This window comes from Poecile atricapillus (assembly GCF_030490865.1).
Source record: "Poecile atricapillus isolate bPoeAtr1 chromosome 32 unlocalized genomic scaffold, bPoeAtr1.hap1 SUPER_32_unloc_1, whole genome shotgun sequence".
NCBI lineage: Eukaryota > Metazoa > Chordata > Aves > Passeriformes > Paridae > Poecile > Poecile atricapillus.
In genome coordinates this window covers 1-18,516 of record NW_026708981.1, presented here as the reverse complement: position 1 = coordinate 18,516, position 18,516 = coordinate 1, and the positions used below count along the sequence as shown (strand labels likewise).

General features: G+C 55.3%; 2 protein-coding genes and 1 long non-coding RNA gene across 6 annotated transcripts; 1 reads left to right on the top strand and 2 right to left on the bottom strand.

The window, feature by feature from the left end:
- Nucleotides 1-916: 916 nt before the first annotated feature.
- On the top strand, nt 917-1,585 carry LOC131573986 (uncharacterized). 4 transcript variants are annotated; one of them, XR_009276327.1, is made up of 5 exons: nt 917-991; nt 1,024-1,126; nt 1,209-1,322; nt 1,353-1,435; nt 1,559-1,585. It is a non-coding gene; the product is annotated as an uncharacterized LOC131573986 (long non-coding RNA). The 4 variants fall into 4 exon arrangements; XR_009276325.1 differs by lacking the exon at nt 1,559-1,585 and adding an exon at nt 1,529-1,548 and having other exon boundaries at nt 1,209-1,466; XR_009276328.1 differs by lacking the exon at nt 1,559-1,585 and adding an exon at nt 1,467-1,481 and having other exon boundaries at nt 1,209-1,393.
- Nucleotides 1,580-5,103, bottom strand: HAMP (hepcidin antimicrobial peptide). Its single transcript, XM_058828342.1, has 4 exons — nt 4,913-5,103; nt 3,008-3,122; nt 2,210-2,272; nt 1,580-1,710 (listed from the first exon to the last, which is right to left on the bottom strand). The coding sequence occupies exons 1-4, from the start codon at nt 5,101-5,103 to the stop codon at nt 1,606-1,608; spliced, it is 474 nt and encodes a 157-aa protein (XP_058684325.1). The 3' UTR covers nt 1,580-1,605.
- A 2,954-nt stretch (nt 5,104-8,057) lies between these two features.
- Nucleotides 8,058-18,215, bottom strand: LOC131573993 (upstream stimulatory factor 2-like; the record flags this gene model as incomplete). The annotated part of the gene is given in 10 exon segments (XM_058828353.1): nt 8,058-8,202; nt 9,491-9,619; nt 11,420-11,514; nt 12,695-12,753; nt 13,967-14,060; nt 15,365-15,494; nt 16,876-16,937; nt 16,940-16,970; nt 17,704-17,816; nt 18,197-18,215. Coding segments are annotated over 10 exon segments (822 nt in total), but the record flags the coding sequence as incomplete, so codon positions are not given.
- Nucleotides 18,216-18,516: the final 301 nt, after the last annotated feature.

Below are 18,516 nucleotides of genomic sequence, written 5' to 3'. Positions count from 1 at the left end.
ATCAGCGCCGAGCGCGGGCCGGCGGTTGCGAATGGCGGCTGAGGAAGGTGGGAAAGGGCGGGAGGGAAAACCCCCAAAATCTCCCGAAATTGCCCCAAAATCTCCCGAAATTGCCCCAAAACCCCCCGGAAAGCGCCCCAAACCCTCCCCCAAAACACCGCCCCCAATCCCCGAGCCCCTCCCCGCAAAAGCGCCCCCAAAAACTCCAGAAATGCCCCAAAAAATCCCAACCCCCCCTCACGGCTCACCCCAAATCCCCTCACGAAAAACAAAACCCTCCCCCCCAAAAAAAACCCCCAAATTGTCACAAATTCGGGGGATTTTGGGAAGAAAATACTCCAAAATTTTTAAAATTTAAACAGTTTTAAGCAGTTTTTAAGATATTTTTGGGGGTTTTATCCCCTTTATATTTGAGGGAGATGCCAGGAGTTCGTGAGGGGAAAAAATGTAAATTTTGTGTCCGGCACCCCCTCATGATTATTATTACTAATATTACTAATATTTTTATTCTCGTTTTGAGGGGAAAAAAGCCCGTTTTGGGCGAAAAAAATCAAACAAAACGAAAGTTTGGGGCAAACTGGAATTTTTCCCAATTTCCCCCGGATTTTGGGGCAGCCCTGGAGGGATTTGGGTTGGAAAAATGGAAAAAATTGGTGGAAATTCCCCAAATTTCACCTGGGACACCCAAAATTCACCTGAGACCCCCCCAAATTCACCTGGGAACCCCCAAACCCACCTGAGCCCTCCCAAATTCTTCGGATTTCTCCCCAAAACCACGCGAGGCCTTTAAAAAAATAACATTTAATGGTGGGGGGGGGCGGCCAGGTAATAAATAGGGGGGGGGGGAGCTCAGGTGAGGCTCAGGTGAGGCTCAGGTGTTCTCCAGATGTGCCCAGGTGTTCCCAGGTGATGCTCAGGTGTTCCCCAGCTGTTCCCAGGTGTTCCCAGGTGAGGTTCAGGTGTTCCCAGGTGAGGTTCAGGTGTTCCCCAGGTGAGGTTCAGGTGTGCCCAGGTGAGGTTCAGGTGTGCCCAGGTGTTCTCAGGTGGGGTTCAGGTGTTCCCAGGTGTGTCCAGGTGTTCCTAGGTGTTCTCAGGTGAGGTTCAGGTGTATCCCAGCTGCTCCCAGGTGTTCCCAGGTGAGGTTCAAGTGCCCCCAGGTGAGGTTCAGGTGTGCCCAGGTGCCCCCAGCTGTTCCCAGGTGTTCTCAGGTGGGGTTCAGGTGTTCTCCAGGTGTTCCCAGGTATTCTCAGGTGAGGTTCAGGTGTTCCCAGCTGTTCCCAGGTGAGGTTCAGGTGTTCCCAGGTGTGCCCAGATGTTCCCAGGTGTGCCCAGCTGTTCCCAGGTGTGCTCAGGTGAGGTTCAGGTGTTCCCAGGTGTGTCCAGGTGTTCCTAGGTGTTCTCAGGTGAGGTTCAGGTGTATCCCAGCTGCTCCCAGGTGTTCCCAGGTGAGGTTCAAGTGCCCCCAGGTGAGGTTCAGGTGTGCCCAGGTGCCCCCAGCAGTTCCCAGGTGTTCTCAGGTGGGGTTCAGGTGTGTCCAGGTGTTCCCAGGTATTCTCAGGTGAGGTTCAGGTGCCCCCAGCAGTTCCCAGGTGTTCCCAGGTGCGCTCAGGTGCGGCAGCAGAAGCCGCAGCCGCGGTTGCGGCAGCAGTTGCAGCAGAAGGAGCAGAGCGGGAAGTGGGGGCTGTGCCGGCGGCTCCGCCTCCAGGTGAGCTGCAGGTGAGGGGGAAACGCGGCTCAGGTGAGGGGGGACACCTGGGGACCCCCAAATTCCAGGTGTGGGACACCTGGGGACCCAAATCCAGGTGTGGGGACACCTGGGGACCCCCAAATCCAGGTGTGGGACACCTGGGGAACCCCAAATCCAGGTGTGGGGACACCTGGGGACCCAAATTCAGGTGTGGGACATCTGGGGAACCCCAAATCCAGGTGTGGGACACCTGGGGAACCCCAAATCCAGGTGTGGGGACACCTGGGGAACCCCAAATCCAGGTGTGGGGACATCTGGGGACCCAAATCCAGGTGTGGGGACACCTGGGGAACCCCAAATCCAGGTGTGGGACACCTGGGGACCCAAATCCAGGTGTGGGACACCTGGGGAACCCCAAATCCAGGTGTGGGACACCTGGGGAACCCCAAATCCAGGTGTGGGACACCTGGGGACCCAAATCCAGGTGTGGGACACCTGGGGACACCTGGGGGTGTCACTCACCTGCCCATCCCCCACCTGGGCCGGGGATTTCGGCTCCAGCGGCGACTCCGGGGGTACCTGGGGCTGGGGGAGGGGAGAGGTGGGGGGTGAGCACACCTGGACACCCGAAATACACCTGGGGACACCTGAAATACACCTGGGACACCTGAAATACACCTGGGAGACCTGAAACACACCTGGGGACACCTGAAATGTACCTGGGACACCCAAAATACACCTGGGGACACCTGAAACACACCTGGGGACACCTGAAACACACCTGGGGACACCCGAAATACACCTGGGGACACCCGAAATATACCTGGGAACCCCAAAATACACCTGGGGACACCCGAAATACACCTGGGGACACCTGAAATGTACCTGGGACACCCAAAATACACCTGGGGACACCTGAACTACACCTGGGGACACCCAAAATACACCTGGGGACACCCGAAATACACCTGGGGACACCCAAAATACACCTGGGGACACCTGAAATACACCTGGGGACACCCAAAAATACACCTGGGAACACCCGAAATACACCTGGGGACACCCGAAATACACCTGGGAGTACCTGAAATACACCTGGGAACACCTGAAATACACCTGGGGACACCTGAAATACACCTGGGGACACCTGAAACACACCTGGGGACACCCAAACTACACCTGGGAACACCCAAACTACACCTGGGGGACACCCAAAATTCACCTGTCCCATCCTGCCCCTCCCCCCTCACCTGTCCCAGGTGTGCCCCTCCCGCCCCCTCCCCCCCTCACCTGTCCCAGGTGTGCCCCTCCCCCCCTCACCTGTCCCAGGTGAGCCCCGCTCAGCAGGAGGAGGATGATGATGATGAGGTGGGGGGAGGGGCAGCACCCGCAGCTCTCCCATCGCGTCCCGGGGGGGGTCGCGGCCCCTCCGCGCCTTTTATCCCCCCCCAGGCCCCTCCCCCCGCACCTGGCCCCGCCCCCCCGGCCCCTCCCCCACCCCCCCGGCCCCTCCCCCACCCCCCCGGCCCCGCCCCCTTTTCCCTTTTCCCGCTTTTGGGTGGAAAAACGCCAGGATTGGGATTCCCGGGAATGGCGGGGGGGGAGGGGAGGCGGTTTGGGGGGGCTCAGGTGTCCCCCAGGTGTCCCCAGGGGTGTCCAGGTGTCCCCAGATGTCTCTCAGGTGTCCCCAGGTGTCCCCAGGTGTGTCCGGGGGTCCCTCAGGTGTCCCCAGGGGTCTCTGAGGTGTCCCCAGGTGTCCCCAGGTGTGTCCGGGGGTCCCTCAGGTATCCCCAGGTGTCCCCAGGGGTGTCCAGGGGGTCTCTCAGGTGTCCCCCAGGTGTGTCCAGGGGGGCTCAGGTGTCCCCAGATGTCCCCCAGGTGTGTCCAGGACCCCCTAAAAGGGGCTCAGGTGTGTCTGGGGGTCCCCCAGGTGTCCCCAGATGTCCCCAGGGGTCTCTCAGGTGTCCCCCAGGTGTCCCCAGGGGTGTCCAGGTGTGTCCAGGACCCCCCAAAAGGGGCTCAGGTGTGTCTGGGGGTCCCCCAGGTGTCCCCGGGGGTCTCTCAGGTGTCCCCAGGTGTCCCCCAGGTGTGTCCAGGGGGGGCTCAGGTGTGTCCGGGGGTCCTTCAGGTGTCCCCAGGGGTCTCTCAGGTGTCCCCAGGTGTGTCCAGGGGGGACTCAGATGTGTCCGGGGGTCCCCCAGCTGTGTCCAGGTGTCCCCAGGGGTCCCTCAGGTGTCCCCAGGTGTCTCTCAGGTGTCCCCCAGGTGTGTCCAGGGGGGCTCAGGTGTCCCCAGATGTCCCCAGGTGTCCCCCAGGTGTGTCCAGGACCCCCTAAAAGGGGCTCAGGTGTGTCTGGGGGTCCCCCAGGTGTCCCCAGGGGTCTCTCAGGTGTCCCCAGGTGTCCTCAGGTGTGTCCAGGGGGGTTCAGGTGTGTTCAGGACCCCCCAAAAGGGGCTCAGGTGTGTTTGGGATCACTCAGGTGTGTCTGGGGGTGTCCCAGGTGTCCCCAGGTGTGTTCAGGGGTGTCTCAGGTGTCCCCCAGGTGTCCCCCCGCTGTCCCCTGTCCCCTCCCCCGCTGTCCCCGCGCTGGCGCCACCGGGTCTGGCCCGGCCTGACCTCGGGAGGGGTCAACAAACACGGCCTGGACACCTGGGGACACCTGGGGACACCTGGGGACACCTGAGAGACCCCCAGATATACCTGGGGACACCTGGGGACACACCTGGGGGTCCCCCTGGACACCTGGGGACACCTGGGGACACCTGAGAGACCCCCAGGGACACCTGGGGACAGCTGAGAGACACCTGGGGACACCTGGGGACACCTGGGGACACCTGGGGACACCTGGGGGACCCCCTGGACACCTGGGGACAGCTGAGAGACCCCCAAGGACACCTGAGAGACCCCCAGGGACACCTGGGGACACCTGGGGACACCTGAGGGACACCTGGGACACACCTGGGTCCCTTTAGGGAGTTCCTGGACACACCTGAGCCCCTTTAGGACTTCAGGGACAGGGATGGGGACACCGGGGACAGACGGACACAGGGACAGACGGACAGATGGACACAGGGACGGACACAGGGACACGGGGATGGGGACAGACGGACACAAGGACACAGGGACAGGCAGGGGACACGGGGACAGATGGACAGACGGACAGGGGGATGGGGACACAAGGACACAGGGACAGACGGACACGGGGACAGAGGGACAGGGGGACACGGGGACAGCGCTGGCGCCGCGGTGGCGGCCTTGAGGTGGCGCCGATGTGAGCGGGGAGTGGCACCGGCGGGGACAGGGACGGGGACACCGATGGTGACACTGATGGTGACACTGATGTGACACCAGGGGGACACCAGGGGGACAGGGATGGGGACACTGATGGTGGCACCGGGGGGACATCGCGGGGACATCGCTGGGACACCAATGGTGACACTGATGTGACACCGATGGTGACACCGGGGGGACACCTGGGGGACAGGAATGGGGACACCAATGGTGACACCGATGGTGGCACCTGGGGGGACATTGCTGGGACACCAATGTGACACCGATGGTGGCACCGATGGTGACACCTGGGGGACAGGGATGTGACACTGATGGTGGCACCAGGGGGACACCTGGGGGACATTGCTGTGACACCTGGGGGGACATCACAGGGACACCGATGGTGACACCGAAGGTGGCACCCGGGGGGACATCGCAGGGACACCGATGGTGACAGGGATGTGACACTGATGGTGGCACCGGGGGGACATCAGAGTGACAGGGATGTGACACTGACGGTGGCCCCAGCGGGGACATCAGAGTGACAGGGATGTGACAGGGATGGTGGCACTGTCCGAGGGGGTGGCACTGTCCAGGGGGGGTGGCACTGTCCCCAAATGGGGGTGACACTGTCCAGGGGGGTGGCACTGTCCAGGGGGGTGACACTGTCCAGGGGGAGTGACAATGACACCAAGGGGGGGGTGTCCCTGTCCCCATCCAGGGGGGGTGACAGTGTCCCCAAGGGGGGGTGGCACTGTCCAGGGGGGGTGTCCCTGTCCCCAAGGGGGGGTGACAATGTCCCCAAGGGGGGGGTGGCACTGTCCGGGGGGGTGTCCCTGTCCCCAAGGGGGGGTGACAATGTCCCCAAGGGGGGGGTGGCACTGTCCAGGGGGGGTGTCCCTGTCCCCAGGGTGGGGGTGGGGTGTCCCTGTCCCCGTCGCTGTCCCCGCGGGGGATGGGTGGGGGATGGGTGGGGGGGGGGGGTGACAGTGGCGCCGCGCTGTCGCCTCTGACGGTGACAATTGCGACACTCGGGGGGGGGGGGTGGCCCCTCAGGGCCAGGGGTCGCGCCCCTCCCCCCCCCTCCCCCCGAACAAAAATTCCCAGAAATTTTTTGGGGCTTTTCCCCATTTTTTGGTGTTTTTTTGGTGTTTTTGGGTGGTTTTTTGGGTGTTTTTTGGGGTTTTTTAGGATTTTTTTTTTGTGTTCTTTTGGGTGTTTTTGAGGGGGTTTTGGGTGGTTTTTTGGGTGTTTTTGAGGGGGTTTTGGGTGTTTTTTTGGGTGTTTTTGAGGGGGTTTGGGGTGTTTTTTTGGGGGTTTTTTTGGGTTTTTTTGGGTGTTTTTTTGGGGTTTTTTTTGGGGGTTTTTTTGGGTTTTTTTGGGTGGTTTTTTAGGATATTTTGGGATATTTTTTGGGGTGTTTTGGGGGTTTTTTTTGGGTTTTTTTGGTGTTTTTTCGGGTGTTTTTTTGGGGTGTTTTTTGGGTGTTTTTCGGGTGTTTTTTTGGGTTTTTTTTGGGTGGTTTGGGGGTGTTTTTTTGACGGTTTTTGGGGGTTTTTTGGGGTATTTTTTTGGGTGTTATTGGGTGTTTTTTGGGTGTTTTTTTGGGTGTTTTTGGGTGATTTTGGGGGGGATTTTTTTGTGGTTTTAGGGAGGTTTTTTTGGGTGGTTTTTGGGTGTTTTTTCGGGTGTTTTTTTGGGGTTTTTTGGGGTGGTTTTTTGGCGGTTTTTTTGGGTGTTTTTTGGGGTTTTTTGGGGTGGTTTTTTGGGGTATTTTTTTGGGTGTTATTGGGTGTTTTTCGGGTGGTTTTTTGGGGTTTTTTTGGGTGTTTTTTGGGTGTTTTTTTTGGAGGTTTTTTTGGGTGTTTTTTGGGTTTTTTTGGGTGGTTTTTTGGCGGTTTTTGGGTGTTTTTTGGGGTATTTTTTTGGGGTGTTATTGGGTGTTTTTTGGGTGGTTTTTTGGGGTTTTTTTGGGTGTTTTTTGGGGTGGTTTTTTGGTGTTTTTTGGGGTGGTTTTTTTCGGGTGGTTTTTTGGGTGGTTTTTTTGGGTGTTTTTGGGTGGCTTTTTGGGTGGTTTTTTGAGGTTTTTTGGGGTGGTTTTTTGGGGTATTTTTTTGGGTGTTATTGGGTGTTTTTCGGGTGGTTTTTTGGGGTTTTTTTGGGTGTTTTTTGGGGTGGTTTTTTTGGGTTTTTTTGGTGGTTTTGGGTGGCTTTTTGGGTGGTTTTGGTGGCTTTTTTGGGTGTTTTTTGGTGTTTTTTTGGGGGTCTTTTGGGTGTTTTTTTCGTGTTTTTTGGGTGTATTTTTTGGGTGTTTTTTGGGTGTTTTTTTTTTGTTTTTAGGGTGGTTTTTTAGGGTGTTTTTTGGTTGTTTTTTGGTTGGTTTTTTTGGGTGTTTCTGGTGGTTTTTTGGGGGGGCTTTTTTGGGTGTTTTGGGGTTCTTTGGGGAGGGGGTTTTGGCTGATTTTTGGGGTTTCTTTGGGGTGTTTTTTGGGGTTGTTTTTTGGGTGTTTTTTGGGTTTCTTTGGGTTGTTTTTTGGGGATTTTTTTGGGTTTTTTTTGGGGGCTTTTTTGAGTGGTTTTTTTGTTTTCTTAGGTTTTTTTGGGGTGGTTTTTTGGGTACTTTTTGGGTGTTTTTAGGTGTTTTTATTGGGTAGTTTTTTTGGGTTTTGTGTGGGTTTTTTGGGCATTTTTGGGGGTTTTTTTGGTGTATTTTTTGGGTGTTTTTTGGGTGTTTTTTTGGGTGTTTTTTTTGGGTTTTGGGTGGGTTTTTTGGGCGTTTTTGGGCTTTTTTTTGGTGTATTTTTTGGGTGTTTTTCGGGTGGTTTTGGGTGGCGTTTTTTGTGGTTTTTTTGTGGTTTTTTTGGGTTTTTTGGGGTGTTTTTTGGTTGGTTTTTTTTTCCCCAGCTCCCATCGCGACCCCTCCCCCATCCCCCCTCCCCCTCCCCTTCTCCACCCCTCCCCCACCCCCCAAAAACCCCCAAATTGTGGGGGAGGGGCCGCCCCTCCCCCTCCCCCCCCCCAGCGGCGCATTCCAGAAGAATCGGAGCACAAAGAGTTAATTACAATCACGGTAATTACAAACGGGGGGTGGGGGGGGTGGGGGGAGGGGCGGGGGGGGTGTGGGGGAGGGGCTGGCGGTGGGGGAGGGGCTGCGCTCACTGCGGGGTCCCCTCGGGGGTCCCGTCCAGCCCCCGCTGCTGCAGCTGCGCCCTGAGCACGGCGTTCTCGCTCTTCAGCTCCTCCACCTGCCCGGGACCCCCCAAAAACACCCAAAATCACCCCAAAATCATCCCCAAAACACCCCAAAATCACCCCAAAATCATCCCCAAAATCACCCCAAAATCATCCCCAAAAATCACCCCAAAATCACCCCAAAATCATCCCAAAATCACCCCCGGGACCCCCCAAAATCACCCCAAAATCACCCCAAAATCACCCCCGGGACCCCCCAAAAACACCCCAAAATCACCCCCCAAAACCCCCCCGGGACCCCCCAAAAACACCCCAAAATCACCCCAAAATCATCCCCAAAAATCACCCCAAAATCCCCCCCGGGACCCCCCAAAAATCACCCCAAAATCACCCCAAAAATCCCCCCCGGGACCCCCCAAAATCACCCCAAAATCATCCCCAAAATCCCCCCAAAATCACCCCAAAATCATCCCCAAAAATCCCCCAAAATCACCCCAAAATCACCCCAAAAATCACCCCCAAATCCCCCCAAAAACACCCCAAAATCACCCCAAAATCATCCCCAAAATCACCCCCAAAATCACCCCAAAATCACCCCAAAATCATCCCCAAAATCACCCCCAAAATCACCCCAAAATCACCCCGGGACCCCCCAAAATCACCCCAAAATCACCCCCAAAATACCCCCAAAAACCCCCCGGGACCCCCCAAAATCACCCCCAAAAATCCTCCCGGGGGTGAGAGCGGGGAACCCCCAAAATCCCCCCCGGGACCCCCAAAAATCCCCCCAAAATCTCCCCCCGGAACACCCCAAAAATTCCCCCCAAAGTCCCCCCCGGGACCCCCCAAATTTCCCCAAAATCCACCCAAAAATCCCCCCGGGACCCCCCAAAAATCCCCCCAAAATCTCCCCCCGGGACCCCCCAAAAATCCCCCCAAAATCTCCCCCGGGACCCCCCAAAAATTCCCCCCAAAGTCCCCCCCGGGACCCCCCAAATTCCCCCAAAATCCCCCCGGGACCCCCCAAAAATCCCCCCAAAATCTCCCCCCGGGACCCCCCAAAAATCCCCCCGGAACCCCCCAAAATCCCCCCCCCGTTTTTTTCTCAATGAACCCCGTGGGAACCCCGCCGTACGCTGTGGGCGTGGCCTCCACCCATATAAGGACAAAGCCCCGCCCACAATGGGCGTGGCCTCAGCCGAGGGGGCGTGGCCTCAGCCGAGGGGGCGTGGCCTCCCCATTCACGCCGCACTCGGGGCCGATTTTTGTCGCGATTTTTGGGGCGATTTTTGGGGCGATTTCGGGGTTTTTTGGGGGCGGGGCCTGTCGCGATAGGAGCACCTGCTGTCGCAACAGGTCGTTGTCCATCTGCAGCCGCTCGGCCTCTTTGAAGGTTTCCTGCAGGCGCTGGTTGCTCTGGCGCAGCTCCCGCACGTAATCGCAGGCCTTGGACAGGATCCCGCCCTTGCTCTGCGCGACCCCTCCCCAAAATTAACCCGGGACCCCCCAAAAATCCACCTGGGAGACCCCAAAAATACACCTGGCTGCACCTGAGACCCCAAAATTAACCCGGGACCCCCCAAAATTCCACCCGGGAGACCCCAAAAATACCCCTGGCTGCACCTGAGACCCCCAAAATTAACCCGGGACCCCCCAAAATTCCACCTGGGAGACCCCAAAAATACCCCTGGCTGCACCTGAGACCCCAAAATTAACCCGGGACCCCCCAAAATTCCACCTGGGAGACCCCAAAAACCGCCCTGAACCGCCCCCGGCTGCACCTGAGACCCCAAAATTAACCTGAGACCCCCAAAAATCCACCTGGGAGACCCCAAGAACCGCCCTGAACCACCCCCGGCGCGACCCCTCCCCAAAATTAACCCGGGACCCCCCAAAAATCCACCTGGGAACCCCCAAAACCACCCCCAGCTGCACCTGAGACCCCAAAACTGCACCTGAGACCCTCAAAACTTCACCTGAGACCCCCAAAAATCCCCAAAAAATCCCCCAAAAATCCCCAAAAACTCCAAAAAAATCCCCCAAAAAAACCCCAAAAAATTCCCCAAAAAACCAAAAAAAATTCCAAAAAAATCCAAAAAAATCCCCATAAACTCCAAAATAATCCCCAAAAAATAAAAAAAAAATTCCCCTAAAAACCCCCAAAAAATTCCCAAAAAATCCCCAAAAACTCCAAAAAAATCCCCCAAAAATAAAAAAAAAATCCCCCAAAAAACCCCAAAAATTCCCCCAAAAAATCCCCAAAAATTCCCCCAAAAAATCCCCAAAAGTTCCCCAAAAAATCCCCCAAAAATAACAAAAAATTTCCCAAAGAAACCCCAAAAAATTCCCAAAAATTCCCCAAAAACTCCAAAAAAATCCCCCAAAAATAAAAAAAAAATCCCCCCCAAAAACCCAAAAAATTAAAAAAAAATCCCCAAAAATTCCCCAAAAAACCCCAAAAAAATCCCCAAAAATTCCCAAAAATTCCCCAAAAAATCCCCCAAAAATAAAAAAAAAATTCCCAAAGAAACCCCAAAAAGTTCCCAAAAATTCCCCAAAAACTCCAAAAAAATCCCCAAAAATAAAAAAAAAATCCCCCCCAAAAACCCAAAAAATTCAAAAAAAATCCCCCAAAATTCCCCAAAAAACCCCAAAAAAATCCCCAAAAATTCCCCAAAAAATCCCAAAAAAAACCCCACAAAATTCCCAAAAATTCCCCAAAAATTCCAAAAAAATTCCAAAAAAATCCCCCAAAAATAAAAAAAATCCCCAAAAAAACCCCCCAAAAATTCCCAAAAATTCCCAACAAAAAATCCCCAAAAACTCCAAAAAAATCCCCTAAAAATTAAAAAAAAATCCCCAAGAAATCCTCAAAAATCCCCAAAAAAATCCCAAAAAAGACCCCACAAAATTCCAAAAAAATCCCCAAAAACTCAAAAAAAATCTCCCCCCAAAAAAAAATCCCCAAAAAATTCCCCTAAAAATTCCAAACAAATCCCCAAAAATACCCCAAAAAGTCCCAAAAAAATCCCCAAAAACTCCAAAAAAATCCCCCAAAATTCCCCAAAAAAAACCCCAAAAAAACCCCCAAAAATTCCCAAAAAATCCCAAAAAAATCCCAAAAAATTCCCCAAAAAATCCCCAAAAAAATCCAAAAAAATCCCCAAAAAATCCCCAAAAATCCCCCAAAAATCCCCAAAAAATTCCCAAAAAATTCCCAAAATTCCCCAAAATTCCCCCGAATTCCCGGGGTCCCGGGGCCGCTCTCACCGCGCCGGATTTGCCGCTGTCGGCGCCGCAGTCGGGGATGATTTTGGAGAGCTGCACGATCCAGTTGTTGATCTTGTCCCGGCGCCGCCGCTCCACTGCCAGGACACCGCGGGATTGGGGGAGATTTTGGGAATTTTGGGGAATTTTTGGGAATTTTGGGGGAATTTCTGGGATTTTTTTTGGATTTTAGGTGATTTTTGGGGAATTTTTGAGGATTTTTTTGGGCAACTTTTTTTGGATTTTTGGGGAATTTTTGGGGTTTTTTTTTGGGACACTTCTGGGGATTTTTGGAGGAATTTTAGGAGCTTTTTTGGAATTTTAAAAGATTTTTGTGGAATTTTTGGGGCTTTTTTTTGAATTTTAGGAGATTTTGGGGGGGGATTTTTGTAGGATTTTTTGGGGATTTTTTTGGGATTTTTTGAGAGATTTTGGGAATTTCCGGGGATTTTTGGAGAATTTTTTGGGGATTTTTGGGGAACTTTTGGAGATTTGGGGGGGGGAATTTTTTAGGATTTTTTGGGAATTTCGGGGTTTTTTTTTGGGACACTTCTGGGGATTTTTGGAGGAATTTTAGGAGCGTTTTTGGAATTTTAGAAGATTTTTGTGGAATTTTTGGGGCTCTTTTTTGAATTTTAGGAGATTTTGGGGGAGATTTTTTTTAGGATTTTTTGGGGATATTTTTGGGGATTTTTGGGGGATTTTTTGAGAAATTTTGGGAATTTCCGGGGATTTTTGGAGAATTTTTGGGGATTTTTGGGGAACTTTTGGAGATTTGGGGGGGGGGAATTTTTTAGGATTTTTTGGGAATTTCGGGGTTTTTTTTGGGACACTTTTGGGGATTTTTGGAGGAATTTTAGGAGCGTTTTTGGAATTTTAGAAGATTTTTGTGGAATTTTTGGGGCTCTTTTTTGAATTTTAGGAGATTTTGGGGGAAATTTTTTTAGGATTTTTTGGGGATATTTTTGGGGATTTTTTGGGGATTTTTTGAGAAATGTTGGGAATTTCCAGGGATTTTTGGAGAATTTTTTGGGGATTTTTGGGGAACTTTTGGAGATTTTGGGGGGGGGGATTTTTTAGGATTTTTTGGGAATTTTGGGGGATTTTTGGGGGGGATTTTTGGGGAGCACAGGTGGCACCAAGCTCACCCAGGTGTGTCCAGGTGTGCCCAGGTGTGTTTCGATCCCCCCCAGATGTGTCCAGGTGTGATTTTCTCTCCCCCCAGGTGTCCCCAGGTGTGTTCCAGGTGTGTTTTTCACCCCCCAGGTGTCTCCTCACCCTCGTTGTGCTGCGCTCGCCGTCGCTCGTCCCGCGGCACCCGCGGCCCCTCCAACTTCCTGTGGGACAGGAGAGCTCAGGTGAGCCCAGGTGAGCCCAGACACCCCCCAGGTACCCCCCAGGTGAGCCCAAACACCCCCCAGGTGAGCCCAGGTGAGCTCAGGTGAGCCCAGGTGTGTCCAGGTGAGCTCAGGTGAGCTCAAACACCCCCCAGGTACCCCCCAGGTGAGCCCAAACACCCCCCAGGTGAGCCCAGGTGAGCTCAGGTGAGCCCAGGTGTGTCCAGGTGAGCTCAGGTGAGCTCAAACACCCCCCAGGTACCCCCCAGGTGAGCCCAAACACCCCCCAGGTGAGCTCAGGTGAGCCCAAACATCCCCCAGGTGAGCTCAGGTGAGCCCAGGTGAGCCCAAACATCCCCCAGGTGAGCCCAGGTGAGCTCAGGTGAGCCCAGACACCCCCCAGGTGAGCCCAAATACCCCCCAGGTGAGCTCAGGTGAGCTCAGGTGTCCCCAAACACCCCCCCAGGTGAGCCCAAACACCCCCCAGGTGAGCCCAGGTGTGTCCAGGTACCCCCCAAGTGTCCCCAGGTGTGCCCAGGTGCGTTTTCCTCCTCCCCAGGTGTCCCCAGGTACCCCCCAGGTGTGTTTTTCTCCCCCCCAGGTGTCCCCAACATCCCCCAGCTGTCCCCAGGTGTTCCCCAGGTGTCCCCAAGTGTGTTTTTATTCCCCCCAGGTGTCCCCTGGTACCCCCCAGGTATCCCCAGGTGTCCCCCAGGTGTGTTTTATCCCCCCCCAGGTGTCCCCAGGTGTCCCCAGATGAGGTTTTGGTGTCCCCAGGTGTCCCCCAGGTGTCCCCAGGTGTCCCCAGGTACCCCCCAGGTGTCCCCAGGTGTCCCCAGGTGAGGTTTTGGTGTCCCCAGGTGTCCCCCAGGTCCCCCCCAGGTGTCCCCAGGTGAGGTTTTGGTGTCCCCAGGTGTCCCCCAGGTCCCCCCCAGGTGTCCCCAGGTCCCCCCCAGGTGTCCCCAGGTCCCCCCCAGGTGTCCCCAGGTGTGTTTTATCCCCCCCCCAGGTGTCCCCAGGTGTGCTTTAACCCCCCCAGGTGTCCCCAGGTGTCCCCAGGTGAGGTTTTGGTGTCCCCAGGTACCCCCCAGATGTCCCCAGGTGTGTTTTTACCCCCCCCAGGTGTCCCCAGGTGTCCCCAGGTGTGTTTTAACCCCCCCCAGGTGTCCCCAGGTCCCCCCCAGGTGTCCCCAGGTGTCCCCAGGTGACTCACGGTGAGTAGGGGTGGCCGTGGGGGGCGAGGCCTCGCGTGGCCCCTCCCCCCGCCTGCAGCACGTCCTGCGGCGTCATCATCACATAGAACTGACCTGGGGGGAGGGGACACCTGAGACACACCTGGGGACACCTGAGACACACCTGGGGACACCTGGGCACAGCTGGGGACACCTGAGATACACCTGGGACACACCTGAGATACACCTGGGGACACCTGGGGACACCTGGGCCCCCACAGCAGCACCCCCAGGTGTGTTTTTATCCCCCCCAAGTGTCACCAGGTGTCCCCCAGGTGTCCCCAGGTGTGTCCCAGGTGTCCCCAGGTGTGGTTCCCCCCCCCCAGGTGTCCCCAGGTGTGTTTTCCTCCCTCCCAGATGTGCCCAGATGTGGTTCCCCCCCCACCCAAATATGCCCAGGTGTGTTTTCCTCTCCCTCAGGTGTATCCCAAGTGTCCCCAGGTGTCCCCAGGTGTGTCCCAGATGTCCCCAGGTGTCCCCAGGTGTGTCCCAGGTGTCTTCCAGGTTCCCCCAGGTGTGTTTTCCTCCCCCCAGGTGTCCCCAGGTGTGTCCCAGGTGTGTCCCAGATGTCCCCAGGTGTGTCCCAGGTGTGTCCAGGTGTCTCCCAGGTCCCCCCAGGTGTGTTTTCCTCCCCCCCAGGTGTCTCCAGGTGTGTCCCAGGTGTCCCCAGGTGTCTCCAGGTGTGTCCCAGGTGTGCTCTAGACCAGGTTCTAGAGCGGTTCCAGACTCGGTTCTAGACTGGGTTCTAGACTGTTCTAGACTGGGTTCTAGATCACTCTAGAACGTTCTAGAGCGGTTCTAGACTGGGTTCTAGACTCGGTTCTAGATCGGTTCTAGACTGCTCTAGAACGTTCTAGATCAGGTTCTAGAGTGTTCTAGAACGTTCTAGACTCGGTTCTAGAGTGGTTCTAGACTCGGTTCTAGACTCGGTTCTAGATTGGTTCTAGACTGGGTTCCAGGTGTGTTCTGGGTGTCCCCAGCTGTGTCCCAGGTGTGTTTTTGGTGTCCCCAGGTGTTTCCAGGTGTGTCCCCAGGTGCCCCCAAGTGTATTTTTGGTGTCCCCAGGTGTTTCCAGGTGTGTCCCCAGGTGTCCCAGGTGTGTCCCCAGGTGTCTCCAGGTGTATTTCTGGTGTCCCCAGGTGTCCCCAGGTGTTCCCAGGTGTGTTTTTGGTGTCCCCAGGTGTTTCCAGGTGTCCCCAGGTGTATTTTTGGTGTCCCCAATTGTCCCCAGGAGTCCCCAGGTGAATTTCTGGTGTCCCCAGCTGTGTCCCCAGATGTTTCCAGGTGTTTCCAGGTGTATTTTTGGTGTCCCCAGATGTATTTCTGGTGTCCCCAGATGTTTCCAGGTGTCCCCAGGTGTGTCCCAGGTGTGCTCTCACCTCCAGCCTGGCTCAGGGCGGGGTCGGCCTGCACGGCCACGCTCCCCTCCCCCCCCCAGGTGAACCTGGCCTCGGCCCCGCCCTCGCTGCCGGGGCTGCCCCCGTTGGAGAAGGGGTTCTGGATCACGGCCTGGGGGACAAAACCACACCTGAGACCCCCAAACCACACCTGAACCCCCCAAAATCACACCTGGAACCAACCCTGAACCCCCAAACCTCACCTGAACCCCCCAAACCTCACCTGGAACCAACCCTGAACCCCCAAACCTCACCTGAACCCCCCAAACCTCACCTGAGCCCCTCCCCCGTTGGAGAAGGGGTTCTGGATCACGGCCTGGGGGACAAAACCACACCTGAAACCCTGGAACCTCACCTGAGACCCCTGAACCTCACCTGAACCCCCCAAACCTCACCTGAACCCCCCCTGAACCCCCAAATCACACCTGAGCCCCTCCCCCGTTAGAGAAGGGGTTCTGGATCACGGCCCGGGGGAGGGGAGAGACCCCAAAATCACACCTGAGACCCCCCAAACCTCACCTGAACCAACCCTGAACCCCCAAACCTCACCTGAGACCCCAAACCTCACCTGAGACCCCTGAACCCCCAAACCTCACCTGAACCCCCCAAACCTCACCTGAACCCCCCCAAATCACACCTGGAACCACCCAAACCTCACCTGGGACCCCCGAACCCCACCTGGGACCCCCCAAACCTCACCTGGAACCCCCCAAATCACACCTGGAACCCACCAAACCTCACCTGGAACCACCCCTGAACCCCAAATCACACCTGGAACCCCCCAAACCTCACCTGGGAACCCCCAAACCTCACCTGGAACCAACCCTGAACCCCAAATCACACCTGGGAACCCCCAAACCTCACCTGGGAACCCCCCAAACCTCACCTGGAACCCCCCAAACCTCACCTGGGACCCCCAAACCTCACCTGGAACCCCCCAAACCTCACCTGAGACCCCTGAACCTCACCTGAACCCCCCCTGAACCCCCAAACCTCACCTGAACCCCCAAACCTCACCTGGAACCACCCCTGAACCCCAAATCACACCTGAGACTCCAAACCACACCTGGAACCCACCAAACCACACCTGGAACCCCCCAAACCTCACCTGGACCCCCAAACCTCACCTGGAACCCCCCAAACCTCACTGGAACCCCCCAAACCTCACCTGGAACCACCCTGAACCCCAAATTCCACCTGGGAACCCCCAAACCTCACCTGGGACCCCCGAACCCCACCTGGACCCCCCAAACCTCACCTGGAACGCCCCAAATCACACCTGGAACCCACCAAACCTCACTGAACCACCCCTGAACCCCAATTCCACCTGGGAACCCCCAAACCTCACCTGGGACCCCAAACCTCACCTGGAACCCCCAAAACCTCACTGGGAACCCTCAAGTCCCACCTGGGAACCCCCAAATCCCACCTGAACACCCCAACCCCTCCCCCATCCCCCCAGCCCCTCCCCCACCCCTCAGGTGTCCCCTCACCTGGGGGGTCCCAGCGAAGGTGGAGACGACGCTGACGGCGCCGCCCTCGGGGCCATCGAGAGAGCCTCCGACACCTGAACCACGCGGTACGTCACCTGGGGGAGGGGAACACCTGGAGAACACCTGGAGACACCTGGGGACACCCAAAACACACTGGGGAACACCTGGGGAACACCTGGGACACCTGGGGAACACCTGGGGACACCTGGATACACCTAGGGACAGCTGGGGAACACCCAAAATACACCTGGGGACACCTGGGGAACACCTGGAGAACACCTGGAGACACCTGGATACACCTGGGGACACCTGTATACACCTGAACCACGCGGTACGTCACCTGGGGGGAGGGGAACACCTGGAGAACACCTGGGGACACCTGGGGACACCTGGGGACAGCTGGGGACAGCTGGGGAACACCTGGGGGGAAGGGAACACCTGGAGAACACTTGGGGACAGCTGGGGACACCTGGGAAACACCTGGGAACACCCAAAACACACCTGGGGACACCTGGGGACAGCTGGGGGGCAGAGATGACTCTGGTGTCCCCCCCCCCCCATTCCCCACCCTGGGGGACCCTCCCGATGTGTCCAGGTGTGTTCCCCAGATGTGTCTGTAGCTGTGTCCAGGTGTATCCAGGTGTGTCCAGGTGTATTTATTTACCTGTGCACCGTTGGTGTCGCTCCTGAACTGTACTGGAGCCCCCCCTGCAGCCCCCAGGTGTGTCTGTACCTGTCCAGGTGTGTCTGTACCTGTCTGGGTGTACCCCAGGTGTAGCCCAGGTGTATTCCAGGTGTATTTACCTGTGTCCAGGTGTATTTATTTACCTGTGCACCGTTGGTGTCGCTCCTGAACTGGTACTGGAGCCCCCCCTGCAGCCCCCCCTCGGCGAAGGCTCCGGGGGGTCCCGGCACGGCGGCGACGGCGACGGAGCCCTCACCTGGAGGGCCTCACCTGGCAGGTGAAACACCCCAAAACATCCCAAAATTACCCCAAAAATATCCCAAAAATATCCAGAATTACCCCAAAAATATCCCAAAAAATACCCCAAAAATTATCCCAGAAATATCCCAAATTACCCCAAAAATATCCCAAAATATCCAAAAATGTCCCAAAATTACCCCAAAAATATCCCAAAATATCCTGAAATTATCCAAAAATATCCCAAAAATTATCCAAAAATTATCCCAAAATATCCCAAAAACTATCCAAAAATACCCCAAAATATCCCCAAAATATCCCCAAAATATCCTGAAATTATCCCAAAATTATCCCAGAATTACCCCAAAAATATCCCAAAATATCCTGGAATATCCTCACCTGGAGGGGCCTCACCTGGCAGGTGAAACACCCCAAAAACACCCCAAAATTACCCCAAAAACTATCCAAAATATCCCAAAAATATCCCAAAATTACCCCAAAAATATCCCAAAATTATCCCAAAATTACCCCAAAAACATCCCAAAATTACCCCAAAAATATCCCAAAAATACCCCAAAAATTATCCCAGAAATATCCCAAAATTACCCCAAAAATATCCCAAAAATATCCCGAAAATATCCCAAAAATGTCCCAAAATTACCCCAAAAATATCCCAAAATTATCCCAAAATACCCCTAAAATACCCCAAAAATATCCCA

Coding starts and splice junctions, on each gene's coding strand:
- HAMP (XM_058828342.1), bottom strand. CDS start 5,103: ATGTCCCCGCGATGTCCCCCCGGTGCCACCATCAGTGTCCCCATCCCT. Junction 2,273..3,007: donor GCGGGGCTCACCTGGGACAG/GTGAGGGGGGGA, acceptor CCCCTCCCCCAG/CCCCAGGTACCCCCGGAGTC. Junction 1,711..2,209: donor CCCAGGTGGGGGATGGGCAG/GTGAGTGACACC, acceptor CCTCACCTGCAG/CTCACCTGGAGGCGGAGCCG.